Consider the following 14795-nt stretch of genomic DNA (forward strand, 5'->3'; position numbering starts at 1 on the left):
ATAGAATTCAAGTCAAACGAATCAACACACATCCATCGGGTTGACCTTTTTATTCTGAGAACACGTCATTAAAAATTCTCCTTAAGGCCATTTTTGGAAATGTCTTTTACACAGTCATTTGCACGGATGTTTGTCAAACTGCTTTCATTCTCCACGGCTCACCGTCATACACTGGACCTTTACTGAGGATCACTGGTGACCATCACCATAGGAAGAAGGGGAACCGGTTTGAAACACCACTCTCGTACAGGTCGGCCTGCATGTGCCATAAATGCTTATCGTGCTTCATTTCTATCATCATCACGGTTGTCACACACAGATACACATCTGGCAGGCGTGCATTCCACTATGTGTTCTCTCTGGTCTCACAAACCAGAGATGAAGTGACACGACATGCTCGGCTACAGACGCCCGCTTGCTTGGCTGGTACTGTAACGGGATGTGTGCTTCAAAGCATGAGCTTTCCAATGAAAATGTGTGCAGCTCTACGTGGGGCTAGCTTGGGCATTCCATCCTCCATTTGTGGGGCTATATTTCAAAACTATGACTTGGAACACACTATCTTGATACACACTCCTGACGCGCACACACACACACACATCCTCTTACGGTTGGTGCCTCCTTAAACCTGCTTGTGGGCCAAACATTAAATTGTACCATAAGAGCAGAAGAGAAATTTAAATGAACCCCAAAAAAAGAATCTAACAAAGGATACTAAACTGCTCCTTGTTGCTTTTAAAAAGACACAAAAAATTAAAAATACCTGAAAAACAACTGACAATTCAAAATGTAAATAGTTTCACTTTGAACGGTCTCAAGGCAGATGTAAAAGCGCTCTCTAACAAACACTCTTCTCCATATTTTAAAGGAAGGTCTAAAACCTTTTTTTATTTTTTATGTGGACCATCTTTGTCCCTTTCCGCAAATAATTTAAGTTGAGCTTTTTTTAAATGAGAATCTATACATGTATGAGGTTACTGCACCATTCCTCATGATAGTGATTTTTTAAGAATTGGGCCCATTACTAAAATGTTAACTTGTCTGGTAAAATAAATAAGCCCATTAGAACCTCAACATATTTGGCTGGCCATCATTCCACGTCGGAGGATGTTCCTAGCATTTGATTGACAGACAATGCAGAACACAAAGAGAGCAAACAATCAATAAAGCTACCAACTGAGAATTTGCATAAAAGGGTTCAATCCTAAACGTTACAAGTGTACATTCCACCAAAACAAAGGCTTGAGCTAAAATGATTATTCTGAATTTCTTTGTAGATTTCAGCATCCTCCATTTGCCACTACAGCTGTCCTTTAGAAGTCAGCTTCATTTTAGGGATTAGAACTTGAGCAAAGATTTTTGACTGTTTTCTAGAATCTATCCATCGAAGCAGGCAACAGGTCTTGTTCTCGATTCGCCCACCTCTTTTATCATTAGTTCATCATCTTCATTATCTGACCATTTTACCACAATTCTGACTATAATTCTTTAATACATTTATAAAAAAACAATCTTAAAAAAGAAAGAAAACACTTTAAAAAAAGAAAACAAAAAAAACTTAAATGGGTTGAAAGATAATTTCTCAACCCAGTCATAAATCGTAGTGGAGTCCTGCCTCTTAGTGATTCTACTGCAGTACTTGGTCCATCCAGATGATATTAGAGAAAGTCCTGACCCAACAACAGTCATGATTGGTCACCTTCCGAGACTATATTTCCTTCTTCTTCATGTGCTAATCATTGTACCAAAAAGAATATCTCTTTATCGCTTTGCAAGTTCGATATACATTTTTGTACCCAGTCTTGATGATGAAGTCCATGACATAATTATTAGTCTATAGCTGGCAAAGAGGCAGATCAGAGTTTGGCCCGTTCCAGACCAATTAACCTTGTTCCAGTTCCCCTGCTACTGGATAAAATATGAAAGACTGCCAGAGAAAAATGGACAGCCGTTAAATGTATCAAAAGATCTGGACAAAATGACTGTCAAAGGTTTGTTCCACAGCCCTTTCACTCCTGTCCTCTGTGCAGACATAGGAGATTAAAGTTGTCCATTTATGGTCCGTTTGTGAGTGATGAAACATTCGTGCCATGTAGAGCTCTCTCCATCAGTGAGTTATTTCTAACTTGTCGAGTGGGAAAACTCTCTCCTTCTCGTAGTCCCGTTTGGATGTCTGTCACTCAAACTGATATCTCATAGGTGGTCCCTCCGACGCCGGTCACCTTCTTCACCCCGCCCCCTGGTTTGGATGTGCTGTGATTTGCCAAGCCTGGGCGAGAGGTGGATCTGATTGGACAGGAAATGGGGTGGGGGTTCAGGATGTAGAAGGGAATGAGGGAGAGACGGCGAAGCAGAGAGGTGAGAAGGTCCGATTCATAAAGCAGCATAAAAATAGATACTGAACAACAGTGAAGAAGGCCATTTGGGGAAGAAAGCACAAAAAAAGGATTAGAACAGAGATTCAGAAATCTGAAAACAGGCCGACACAGAAATCAAGGAGAAGGAAAAGGAAGACTCACACATCAGACCAGGGAGAAGAGGAAGGCTGACACGGATACGGGAGGAAGAGGAGAAGGAAGAGGAGGGACAGTGGCAGGCGGGCGCTCAGATCTCTACTCACTGTGGAGCCTTCGTCCCTCCGACTCCGCCTCCTCCCAAGGCACCGCCTCCTCCCACTGGCTGAGCCTTGTTCTGGAGCCCCGCCTCCGCGGTGTAGGACACCGACTTGCCAAGGGAGGGCCCGCGAGGAGGCGGGGACACGGGGGCGTCCGGAGAGCGGGGGGAGGAGGAGAGAGGGGGGGGGGTCCGACCTGGGCGGGGGGCGGGAGGAGGGGGGGCGGGGGGGCCGGGGGTCCTGCGGGAGGAGCTTCTGGGCCTCGGGGGGCGCGGCGTGGGCGAAGGGGGCGGCGTGGAGCGGGCTGACGGCACGCAGGTAGGCTCTGTGGGGGGAGGAGAAGGAGGCGGAGCCCTGGAGCAGCTGGCCCTCCCTCTGCTGGGCGATCTGAGCGGAGAGGTAGGGCGAGGTGTAGCCCTGCAGGGGCCCGGGCCCCGGGGGGGAGGCGCCGGCCCCGGGGGGGAACGGCCCGCGGGGCTGCTGGGGCGACAGCTCGTGCACCGCCGACTCAAACTCGGGGCTCTCCGACGGCGTCAGCAGGCTGTCGTAGGACAGGCTGCCGTTTCGAGGCGTCTGGTTGGCCAGGCTCTTGTAGCTGGTGTCGGTGGTGCCCTCCGATTGGAGGGTGCCCAGGGCGTTGTGCGCCGTGTGGGCCGAGCGAAGGCTGGAGGAGTGCGAGCCCCCCGTGGACAGGACCAGAGAGGAAGGGTAGGAGGTGTAGGACCGCCCTGCCAGGGAGTACCCCGACATGCCCACGCAGACCCCCCCTGTCCCACTGGGCCCCCCGGGGCCCTCGCCCCTCTCCACTCCCCCCCTGCGCGCCCCCATCGCCGCCGCCACCACCGTCCCCCCGTCCAGGCTGCTGGGCTCGGAGCGGTAGCTGGGCTGCCTGCTCGTCTGGAGGATGGAGGGGGAGTCCAGGCTGTCCCCGCGGATCAGCTGGAGAGGAGGGGAGAAATTCGTTACAGAGACAAGAGGTAGAACTGATAGAACTGATGACGTCACTTAGCATACACAGCTGTCCGAAAATGACTCCAGTTCTCACCAGACAGAAGCTGTACGGTCTCGACAGAGAGAGAGAGAGAGGTGGGGGGGGGGTGCTAGGGCTATGCTACTCCATCACACTAACTCACATGAACACGGCAATACCACTGACGACAGATACATCAACCTAGCTACCACATGACGATACCAACATTCCAGTCAGTGCAACTTTCAGAGGGGGGGACGGGGGGGGGGCACGAGCACAGAGGCAAACAGGGACGCTCAGATGGACTCACAGACACTTACGGCTCCTCCAATGGCCCCTGAGTGAACAGTTTAAAAGTAAAAGAGAAGGAGGGGGGGGGGGGGGGGATGGATTAACCACAATGGAGATAGCAGGGCTGTCCCCGACTAAGATTTTTCTTTGCTCGACCAAGACTCTGAACACTTCTGAAAATCGACATTTCAATTTGAAACTTATTTTTTTCTTTCCTCGCTCTACAAATTTCACAATGTTTTTCATCAAACCATTTACGTGATGTTTTACCTCACTGTTTCAAGAGATAGTCTGAAAGACATACATACGTAAGACAGGAGATTGACAACGAGACAAACATAAATGTAAAAACATTTCCCCGATCTGACTCAATGCAGCTGTCGACTAGTATATACAATTGTGCTCAAGTGCAAAAAAACTACACTAAACAAAATGCAAATTAACAAAAGGGCTTGCTTTATTTGTCTTAAATAATCTAATCAACAATTTATGTAGAACACTTCTTTAATTCAGCAATGGTGACACAAGCGGGAATAAGATCTCACACTGCCATATGGCTGCTGGACTAAAACAAATCTTAGCCGACCAAGAACATATCGACCAAACAATCGACCGGTCGACTGAGTGGGGACAGCCCTCGGAGATAGAGACAAAATCAAGGAGGGAGAGAGAGAGGGAGGGAGGGAGAGAGAGGGAGGGAGGGGGAGAGAGGGGGAGAGAGAGGGAGGGGGAGAGAGGGAGGGCCTCCCAGTGGCCTCACTAGAGTGGAGCAGCCTGACTCATCCAAGCGCAGTACAGGTGGCGGAGGACGGAGGGAGGGTGGGTGCGTTCAAGTCAAACAACTATCTTATCCAGTTCTGGAACTGTCTGAACAATAACTTTCCGCTATATACACAGCGTGTGATGATCCTTTTCTACCCGGTCTCTCAGAAGATAGGTAGTTAATAGCTCAATAATAATGATAACCTGTATGTAGGTGTGTGTGTGTGTGTGTACCTTGTTGGGGTGTGTGAGGGCTGTGTGGTTCCTCCCAGGACTGCCAAAGGCTGGTCTGTACTTATACATGGAGGGAGTGGGCGGAGCCTCCGTCAACAAACTGCTCTCTGGAGAGGTGGAAAAGAAACAAGATCGTTACTAACCTGGTATGTGTGCGTAAGACTACTGTCACCCAGTACTGACAGCACAGATACTTTGTGAGTGAGTGTGCGAGAGAGAGAGAGAGAGAGAGAGAGAGAGAGAGAGAGAGAGAGAGAGAGAGAGAGAGAGAGAGAGAGAGAGAGAGAGAGAGAGAGAGAGAGAGAGAGAGAGAGAGAGAGAGAGAGAGAGAGACAGAGAGAGAGAGAGAGAGGAGAGAGAGAGAGAGAGAGAGAGAGAGAGACAGACAGACAGACAGACAGACAGAGAGAGAGGTAGAGAGAGAGAGAGAGAGAGAGAGAGAAGATGGAGACGGACAATGAAAGAGAGAGAGGAAGAAATCGAGTTAAGGGTTAGAGGGTTAGAGAGAGACACCCTCACCCTCAGTGTCTGCGCGGGGCAGACCAGCGTAGCGCAGCTCAGGTTTAGGAGGAGGGGGAGGTTCTGCGTCGGCAGACTGGCTCTCCATCTGGTCCAGACTGCTTTTAGACTGAGGGAGAGGGGTGAGAGGGTGACATTGATGAATAATATACACTAACACATGGTTCAAACTATTTTTAAACTGGGGAGGGGGTGTGAGAGAGAGAGAGACAGAGAGACACAGCGAGACAGAGAGAGAGAGAGAGAAAGAGAGCGAGAGAGAAAGAGAGAGAGAGAGAGGTTTGTGTGTTTGGCATGTACCCGGGTGCTGTGGTGGTCGTTGTGGATGCCATTGTCCAGGACCTTGGCCTCCAGCTGGGCTTCAGTGAGTGGCGGGCGGAGGAACGGGGGGCTAACCTCCACTGCCTGAGGGTCCCTCCATCGCCCCACGTACCTGACACACACACACAGTTACACAAAGACAGGTTGACATAGAAGGGAGAGGTATATACTGAGAGTTCAACTTATAGAAAGGGTTAAATAGGGAGAGAAAAGAAAGGGGGAGGGAGAATAGAGAGCAAGAGAGAGAGCGAGAGAGACAGCGAGAGAGAGACAGCAAGAGAGAGAGAGAGACAGAGAGAGAGAAGGGAAGAGACACACAGCGCACACAGGAAGGAACACGGATATGTTACCCAACATATCCGTGCGGGAATCTGGCCGAAACTCGACACAGCTTTACAAAGAAAACACCAATCAGCCTGACTGGTTTCCAGGATCACTTAGGTTACAGGGCACGTTGCAGGGGCAGGCACGCACACGCTCACACCCAGGGAAAGAAGCTCTCTCCCTCACTCACTCACACACCCCAGGTGGTGCTTGGAAGGTTGGAGGTAGAGGACGTTGGGAAGGGGAGTGACAGAAATACCTGGGTGCCTGGGAGCTGCAGAGAACGTACGAGATGTTTCGAGAACAGCCATTGGTGAAGGGGTTGACTCCGCCCCTGAACTTCCCTGTGACCTGCAGAGAGAGAGAGAGCGAGAGAGGTCACCTCGGTCATCGTGGGCCACAGATCAATGGCTCCATCCCCACATCCCCTGAGGGAGAACGGCCTGAACACACGGCTCCGCACCTGCTCGTTGGTGGTCCGCCCCCGTGCTACCAGCACGATGTGGAAACCAGTTAGTCCTGCGACGGGGATGAAGAAGAGGCCCGCCACACACATGACAGTCATGCTGGGAGCACTGGGAGTCAGGGAGGACAACCACACAGTTGCTATTCTGTGAGTGTGTGAGTGAGTGAGTGAGTGAGTGAGTGAGTGAGTGCGTGAGTGAGTGAGAGAGTGAGAGAGAGAGTGAGAGTTAGAGAGAGTGAGTATAAGTGTGTACGTGTGAGTGTGCATGTGTATAAGTGTATCTGTGTGCACACGTGTGTGTGTGTGTGTATAAGAAGTGTCTGTGCGAGCTAGCGCGTGTGCAGGATACGTGACAGCGGCATGCACGCTGTCCAGCTGGTGGCGGTGGTGCAGGATGTAGACCAGGCCGAAGCCAAACACGTTGATGATGTGCAGCGTCAGGGACAACAGGAACAGGAAGAAGTGGCGGTAGTTCCTGCGGCCGATGCAGTTGTTCACCCAGGGGCAGTGGTGGTCAAAGTCCTGCCAGGGTCAAAGGGTCGCACGCAGGGGATCGAACCCAGGTCAAGAGAGGAGGGTGTCGAGCTACGTCACATTTAGGGGTTTTGCTAACCCAGCCTTGATGGAACGTCGGCCTGGAAGGTGTGTGTGTGTGTGTGTGTGTGTACCTCCACACAGTTGTCGCAGACAGAGCAGTGAGAGCAGCGAGGCGGTCTGTAGAAGCGACAGGTGGAGCACCACTTCATCCTGACCTGGATCCCTCGGATCTCCACCGTCTTGTAGAGCGGAGCGCGGAAATCGTCCTCTTTATCCTCGTCCTCCTCCGCTGCAAACACACGCGCAAAACGTTGGGACTTTCGTTCATTCTGGGTTCCCAGAGCGCGAGAGTTTACATTTGGTGCCCGCGGTATCTACGGTGGGGCACGTGACATCTTGTCCGGTTTCTCTTCCTGTCTCAACCTACCTCTAGGGAAGACTCCTGGGTCCATAAACGTGGCCATGCAGAAGTTGGCGAGGGTGAAGAGGAAGACCACAGCGGTGTAGACGGGGATGACGGACGACAGGGAGTCAGACAGCCACGGACAGCTAGTGGGGAGAGAGGGAGAACACCTGTACAACCGGCTACAACAGACCGTACAGCACCTGGCTACGGCAGTGCACGTTTGCACGCGTGTGTGCCTGTGTGTGTCGCTAGTGCATGCGTCAACTGACTTGTGTGTGTGTGTCAAGGAGTGTTACTCACGCGAAGCAGAAAAACAGCGTGGTGGAGCCGACCAGGAAGGTCGTGGCTGCGGAGACCGGGACGTAGCGACTGGGGCGGAACGGGCGGGGAGGAGAGGAGACGGGGCCTAACCCCCCCCCGACCCCCCCGCTAATGAACCCCGGCATCAAAGAGAGAGAGAGATAGGAGAGAGAGAGATAGAGATAGGAGACAGATAGGAGCGAGTAGAGCTACTCAAGTAGTGGGATTTGTTAATGTCAGAGTATGGCCTGCAAAGTGCCCATGGGCACAGGGGGCATGATTGGATTGACGAAGGGCAACGATAGTACGATTATTCTGACCACACAAAGCAGCAATCCGACGAGCCTATGACTAGTGGTTTATCAGACCTCTCTATGATCACACTGAAATACTTTACAATCTTCCAATATATACCACAATCTATACTTTCTTTGCATGCATGTAAATATATGTTGTCGTTGCTTGTAAATATATACTAGTTCTATATACTAGTTCTATCATTTCAATGGGGCTTCAGAAAAGACTTCAACTCAAATACTGTGATACAAAAATAGCTGTGCCTTCATAAATATTCCTGTGTGGCTTTAAAGTAACTGTTTTTGGTGCAACAATAAATACATCTAATGTAGCTGTAGCCACGCCACACTGTAGTGCAACCCTAACCCTTTTTGCATAGAAGCCTTACACAAGGGCACAAACACACCTATCTGGTTCTCTTCAGACACCCTTGTCTATTAGCCTTGTATCCGGAATCCTCCAAACCAAATGTATGACTTTCAGTAGGATTAGGAGTCCAAACTTGACATTGCAATAACCTGGAAGTTCAAAAGCCTTTCCTTTCACAGAAAAGTCGAATTAAAGGGATGACCAGATGAACAGGCCCAGAGGAGGTAGTGGGAGAGACAAAGGCCAAAAAGAACTGGAAGTGACAGAGATGAGGTTCAACTTTCTAACGTGAGTGATCGAGGCACACAGTGGCAGGAAGAGGTTAGCGTGGGCAACGTGGAGGGGACAATGTACACCAAAGAGAGTTCCTGGGAACGTATGCTGAGCAGGGGGAAACCATGCAGACTCCAAAGAGACTCATATACACACTTCAGTAAAAGTCCACTTGCAGCTCTTCCCCGTGAAAACCCCCCCCAAACAAACAAAACAAAAAAGACCTTAAAGCTAGTTTATAAAAGCTATTTCAAAAATGGTTTTATAGCATCCAGCTCCCTGTGTATAAAGAGCTGTTCATATCCATGGCTTCAATAATGAATGTTGGGTCATTGAACCAATCGGATCAAGCTTCCAGCCCCTGTGCGTTCAGCAGTCAAATCAGCTCATCCCAAACAGAAGCCAGATGAGCGTTTCCATGGCATCGCCACACTGGGTCCAGTCCAGGTGTAGAGACCCTTCCCACCTCCGGAACCACGGCAGGCACACCTCTTTTCCCATGGTGCCTTTTCAAACGGTGCCCAACTCAAACCGGAGAGATTTCATGGGAAAGAACTGCCTGCTCTCACTCTCTCTTTTTTTCCTCTCTCTCAGAAGTCTTCTCTCACCCTCTGATGTTGTATCAGCAGGCTGTCCCTGAAACACATGAAGTATTGCGATATTAGATTACTAAGACTCATTCCTAAACAAACTACTTGAGCACAATGACTGTTGGCACCAAATGAAAACAAACACTGCTTCTGAGGCCATCACCATATCTAAACAGGTCTGAAAAAACGCATTTCTTCTTTCTTTCATCTTGCATGATTGACATCGACTGGCAAAGCGTCGTGTGTGTAGGGAGTGGCAGTTAGTGTTGAAACCTCTATCTTGACCCAGTCTATATTTCACAACAACGACTAACATTTACGCTCTCACTTTTTTCTTTTTGTGTCAATGTTTCCGTCTTTTAAAGTCACTCTCTTTCTAAAACACTAACAAACATGCGCAGTTTACACCTGTATGTTTCCAGGATGAGAGGATTGAGAGACATATCTCATAACGCACTAATCCCCCTTTGTGTTACCTGAGCAAAATCAGTCCGTCAGCAAACTGTACTCAGTAGAAGCCGATGCATTTACACCAAAATCCTCCTCCCGAACTTCAACAATTTACTCGTCATGTTACTATGATTAAAGGTGTGGAAAACAATACATCCCCTTACATCTAACGTGTGTTTCATTTACGATTTACATAGCAGGCGTGGAGCACCGCCACCACATATCTTTGAATACATTGATGTAATATCAGATTTACAAATCTTGACTAGCCAGCTAACGTTAGCCAGCCAGGAGGCGTTTGAGCCACAGCCGGTGTCATACAAGGTTGATGAACGAATACATGTCTGTGCGGACCCCACTTGACAAACGCCCTGACCCAATGTAAGCAACGGAAGACTAATCATCTTCATGCTCCAATTTAAATCCCCCCCGATTTTAAATGGACGATACGATAATCCTAAAATCTTCAAATAGAGACTAGCTAGCAAGCTAACCTATCGAAGCTATGAGTACACACTATATACAACTTTACACTGACGACAATGTCTCCTTCAATAATCAGTATATTTGATAAGCTAGTATCAAATAACAAGGTAGTTCACTGTGGAGCCCTTGCTAACGTTAGCAAGCTGGTATCAAGGCTAGCTCATTTTCATTTGAAATGTTGACAGTACTGTACTGTCAGTCCTTGGTTTGACTGCAGTATGGCTAACGTTAGTTGGTTAGCTAGCAACCACGTACTGTGCCAGTTCTTTCTGGCTGGCTAGCTAGATTTAAAACTTTTTAACGTTAATTGCCAGTGTCAACAAAATTCTAATAAAAAGGGAAGGTTTACATACCTACTCCCTGCTACCTTTTGCGATAACTCTTAAGAAGTTCGTTATGTGTGAAACTTCCCGGGCCCAGCTTAAATCAGACGCTGACTGTGTACTGTAACCTGGCTAACAAATCAGCGAACAAAAGCTAGCTATACAGTACAGTCCCCTAAAGTTAGTTTCAGCCCGCCGGTGTTGTACCTATACCTGACAGTTTATATCAAAGTACAGACACAGAACTACAGATGTCACCAAAACAATGTTTACAAAATACAGCAAACCAGTTACCTTTCACGATAGTCTTGTTTAGGTGTCTTTCGCTTCAGTTTTCGGCCAGTTACTTTGCTAGGCCAATGTAGGAATCCCGGAACTGCTCCGCGGTCCCTCAGGTGGGACGTACAGCCAATCAGGAATCGAGAATCCTTGTTGCCGATGTGCAGAAGGTCCACTTCTCTTGGGGATGATTGAAATGTCAACCTTTCACATCTTTAGAGGTCACTTGTAATACATTAAAAGCGCGATAAAAAAAATCATTGTCATTCATGGTTGGATGTTAGTGTTTTATTTTACTTCCACTGTGAATGTATGCCTACTACTGGGCATCGAAGTGTGACCTTTAGCAATGTCAGACGTTTATTCATTATACTAGGATAATTTACAAATGTATGGTGTAAACATGTTTCTTGCATACAGGTTGGCATCTTGTGTTGGTAAAATATAAATGAGTGCAAACAATTAAGTTCATCAAACAGCGATGAATACTTATTAAAAAGTTTATTCTTTACAAATACAATCTTTTCAAACAGATGTGCATGAAGTAAATGTACACCGTGAATGAGTACAACAGTTAAGAGTACAACGTTCGGACAAAAACTGTTAGGAAGTCCGTAAACTGCAATGACTAAAATGAAGCAAGGATATCAACGGAAACTGTCCTCATCCCTCAACTTCCAAACTCAATTCAGTTTCTTCCCATATCTCAATTACCATTGAAATCACCAAGCCGAGGGCCCCGCATGATGCCCATTCTCGGACCTTTCCTCGTCCTCTATTTCAGGTCGATGAAGCGGATGTCCATGATGAGCAGCGTGTGCCGGGGGAGGGGTCTCGGCGCCGGCGACAGCACGGTCATCACCTGTGCCTGCGTGTCCACCGCCGTCACCACGATGAACCCGCACACCGGGCTCTCCAGCACGCCCCGCCGCGCCCCCCCGGCCCCCTCCTCCCCCCCGTCGTCGGCGCAGCTCACGCTCAGCACGTGGTGCGTGAGGTCGCGACCCGGCGTCACGGGCACCAGCTTCAGCTGCGTGTCGTCCTGCGACATCCCCAGGGGCAAGCAGGAGTCCGGGATGGACGGCGCGCCGATCTTGTAGATGCGCACGTCGGAGAAGCGCACGTCGAAGGCGTGGGGGTAGAAGGAGACGCCGCGGAAGCCGTAGAAGTACTCGCGGATCTTCTCGTCCCGGGTCTCGCGCCGGCACTCCTTGGAGCGCTCCACCACGCCGCCCGACTTGGGCAGGAGGACCACGCGGACAAAGTGCGGGAGGTCGCGTTTGAGCTCGTTGTAGAGCCTCTCCTGGTCCAGAACCAGGACCACGTCCACTTCGAAGGCCGAGGCACAGTGGACCAGGGCCTGATACCCCGAGCCCTTGACCCAGCCGCAGGTGTTGATGATGCAGCCCCCGACGCTGGCCTTCCGGTTCACCTCACACCTCTGAGAGAACACCTCGGCCAGACACGACGTCAGCTACGCGTGTGGGGAAAGAAAACGAAGAAAAGATGGAATGAAGGATTAAGACAGTATGCTTCGATAAGATCCAGCAGGGACTTAGTCAAGATACTTCTATTTCTCACTTGTTTTTTACGTCACACAAATGACAGTATCAGCTTAACAATTTGAGGAAAAAGTTATAGAAGAATTTTGAATATTTTGGGATTTGGTTAACCCCTGTTTTTCTTGAATGGCAGTATACATGGACTCCACAAGTTTGTGAACCCTTGACCCATGTTAGCATGATTTGACAATGTTCCAAAAAGCATCTTGCGATGTCACAGAATGCTTGGCTTTCTCAGTCTTCAATTGCCCCATTAAACGTTCAACAGGGTCTCATACTTTAGGTACTCTACTGCATATCACGGTTTAGAAATCATCAAATCAACCAATCAGCAACGTGTCCAATTTTAATAACTGTGTTGGTCGACCTCACTTTGTGTTGTGCATTATCTTTATGGCCGGGGGCATCAAGATAGTGTGCCATTAAGAGTCTCTCTCCTTACCTTATTGTAGAGTTTGATGTTGGTCCCAGGGCTTGTGGAACCGAAGTGGAAGACCAGGGGAGCCTGGACTGAGAAGCCCTCCTCTACGTCTGCTGGCCGCTCGATGCACAGTGCTGCCATGGTCCCTGGGACAGACACCTGCAACACATACCAGATCTCATCAGTGGACGACAACCCACATCTGATCCCACACTGTGCTTGCCTCTATTGACATAAAGCTTATGGGCAGTGCAGGCAAAAAGCCAGTCCCGTTCACGACTCCCGTCAGTGTAATTGATATGGTTGGCACAGTCACGGTCGTTGCTTCTGTTACAGTTGTGGGTTTGGTGTCTTTAGGCAAACGCCGAAAGCAGAATGTCTCATTCCCAAAGGGTGATTCGGGAATTAGCCTTCGGGAATCATTGGTAACTCAGGGTATTTATTCCAGCTTGTATGTGCCATGTCCTCGGTGCTGGCCTCACCCCGCTCTGCCCCACGTCCAGCTCCACCAGCGTGGGCCTCCTGCCCAGTCTCACAGCGTAGCTCAGCAGCAGACGACACACCGTGGACTTCCCCACGTCTGTAGGCCCCACCACCATCACCTACAGACCAGGTGGTGACACTTCAAAACAACGTCGATCTGTACGCACGCCAGGGTAATTCAGGAAATGTCACTGTTAAATCTCAAAATAATGCGGATAGTAGAATGTTAACAATACAGATGTGTAAAAAAAAAAAAGAAGAGGCATGAACACGGAATGAAGCCAAAAGACGCATTTCAACACTAACACAAAGTGACGGGCACTAACGGACCTGAAAACACACATCTTACAATTCCATCTGCTCCCAGCTCACTTTTGAGCACTCACCCTCGGCCCCCTCTCGTTGTCTCTCTCGGCTTGTCTTCTCATCTGCTCCAAGGCTGCATGTGTGTTGAGGTATAACAGCATGGGGGTGTCACGTGAAACGTAAGCCACCTGGGAAACCAAATCGAGATTGACTATTTACACTTTGATTTGAACAGTGGCGTGCAAATGGTCACCACTACAAAAGTGCATGTGTCTCTCTCTCTCACACACACACAGTTACTTTACCAGTCCAACTCACCTCAGTCTTTCCTGAGAGTGAGACACTGCATCCCTGCCATGTAAATACAGCAATCTTGGAGCCTGGTCCAAAAGTGTATTTCTTGTTACGGTTTAGTTCTGACCCAAAAACCTCAGCCAATCCTGTGAGCAGCTCCAACTGCACGCGCTCCCCGGCTTCCACCTCAAACCTTAGCTCTGTCTCCTTTTCCAGGTCGAACCTAGTCCCCCCAGCTCCTGGACCTGCTCCGGCCCCCGCACCCTCCTCCCCAACCTTCTCAGGGCCCTCTGTTGACATGGCTACAAGGAAGGAGGGACAGGGAGAGGGAGGAGAGAGAGAGAGGAGAGAGAGAGGAGTCTGGTTTAAAACCAAAATTAATCGAACATAACTGTGCTTATATATGACTTTTGTAACTAATTCTGATTCTGAAACAACATTGACCTCCAGTAAATCAACAATAAATTAAATGTGCCGTTAGAAGGATTTCAATGATGTCGATTGATAGCATGGCAGCAGTTCTCAGTTAACTTTTCAACAAAGCAGTAGACAATGTAAACAAATAAATTAGTATTGTGTCCATATAGTTGTTTTACTTCAAAAGCATTTTTTAATGAGCCTATAACAATAGTTTGAAAGCAAGCAGAGGTGCTGCAGGTTAGCTTGCTAGCATTAGCAAACTTCCATCGGCAGGCAAACTAAAGCAGTTTTTGAAGCTTTAAAAACACTACTTCAGTTAATGTTTTTGTCTATACTATTGCTGGCAATTTCTACTTACAGAGATAAATGTAAACGTCCCGGTTGGTACAAAATTGCTTTTCAAATCTCTCAACAAGAACCACCACACCACACAAACAGTCGCGCACTGATTACGTCACGTCCTCTAGCGAGAACTCAAGATGTTGGCTTGAATGGTCA

General features: G+C 48.7%; 2 protein-coding genes across 2 annotated transcripts; both read right to left on the reverse strand.

Moving 5' to 3' along the window:
- Positions 1-35: 35 nt before the first annotated feature.
- LOC124486798 (palmitoyltransferase ZDHHC5-B-like) lies at positions 36-10918 on the reverse strand. Its single transcript, XM_047048625.1, is given in 13 exon segments — positions 36-2286; positions 2621-2832; positions 2834-3553; positions 4872-4978; positions 5391-5499; positions 5691-5823; positions 6295-6386; positions 6499-6601; positions 6851-7023; positions 7170-7327; positions 7466-7587; positions 7745-9319; positions 10827-10918. Coding segments are annotated over 12 exon segments (2181 nt in total). The 5' UTR covers positions 7891-9319; positions 10827-10918; the 3' UTR covers positions 36-2180.
- Positions 10919-11300: 382 nt separating this feature from the next.
- clp1 (cleavage factor polyribonucleotide kinase subunit 1) lies at positions 11301-14742 on the reverse strand. The gene is made up of 6 exons (XM_047048293.1): positions 14656-14742; positions 13902-14179; positions 13664-13771; positions 13277-13396; positions 12816-12953; positions 11301-12285 (listed from the first exon to the last, which is right to left on the reverse strand). The coding sequence occupies exons 2-6, from the start codon at positions 14175-14177 to the stop codon at positions 11587-11589; spliced, it is 1341 nt and encodes a 446-aa protein (XP_046904249.1). The 5' UTR covers positions 14178-14179; positions 14656-14742; the 3' UTR covers positions 11301-11586.
- Positions 14743-14795: the final 53 nt, after the last annotated feature.

Source organism: Hypomesus transpacificus, chromosome 24 (assembly GCF_021917145.1).
Source record: "Hypomesus transpacificus isolate Combined female chromosome 24, fHypTra1, whole genome shotgun sequence".
NCBI classification, from domain to species: Eukaryota; Metazoa; Chordata; class Actinopteri; order Osmeriformes; family Osmeridae; genus Hypomesus; species Hypomesus transpacificus.

Coding starts and splice junctions, on each gene's coding strand:
- clp1 (XM_047048293.1), bottom strand. CDS start 14,177: ATGTCAACAGAGGGCCCTGAGAAGGTTGGGGAGGAGGGTGCGGGGGCC. Junction 13,772..13,901: donor CACTCTCAGGAAAGACTGAG/GTGAGTTGGACT, acceptor TTGGTTTCCCAG/GTGGCTTACGTTTCACGTGA. Junction 13,397..13,663: donor ACAACGAGAGGGGGCCGAGG/GTGAGTGCTCAA, acceptor CCTGGTCTGTAG/GTGATGGTGGTGGGGCCTAC.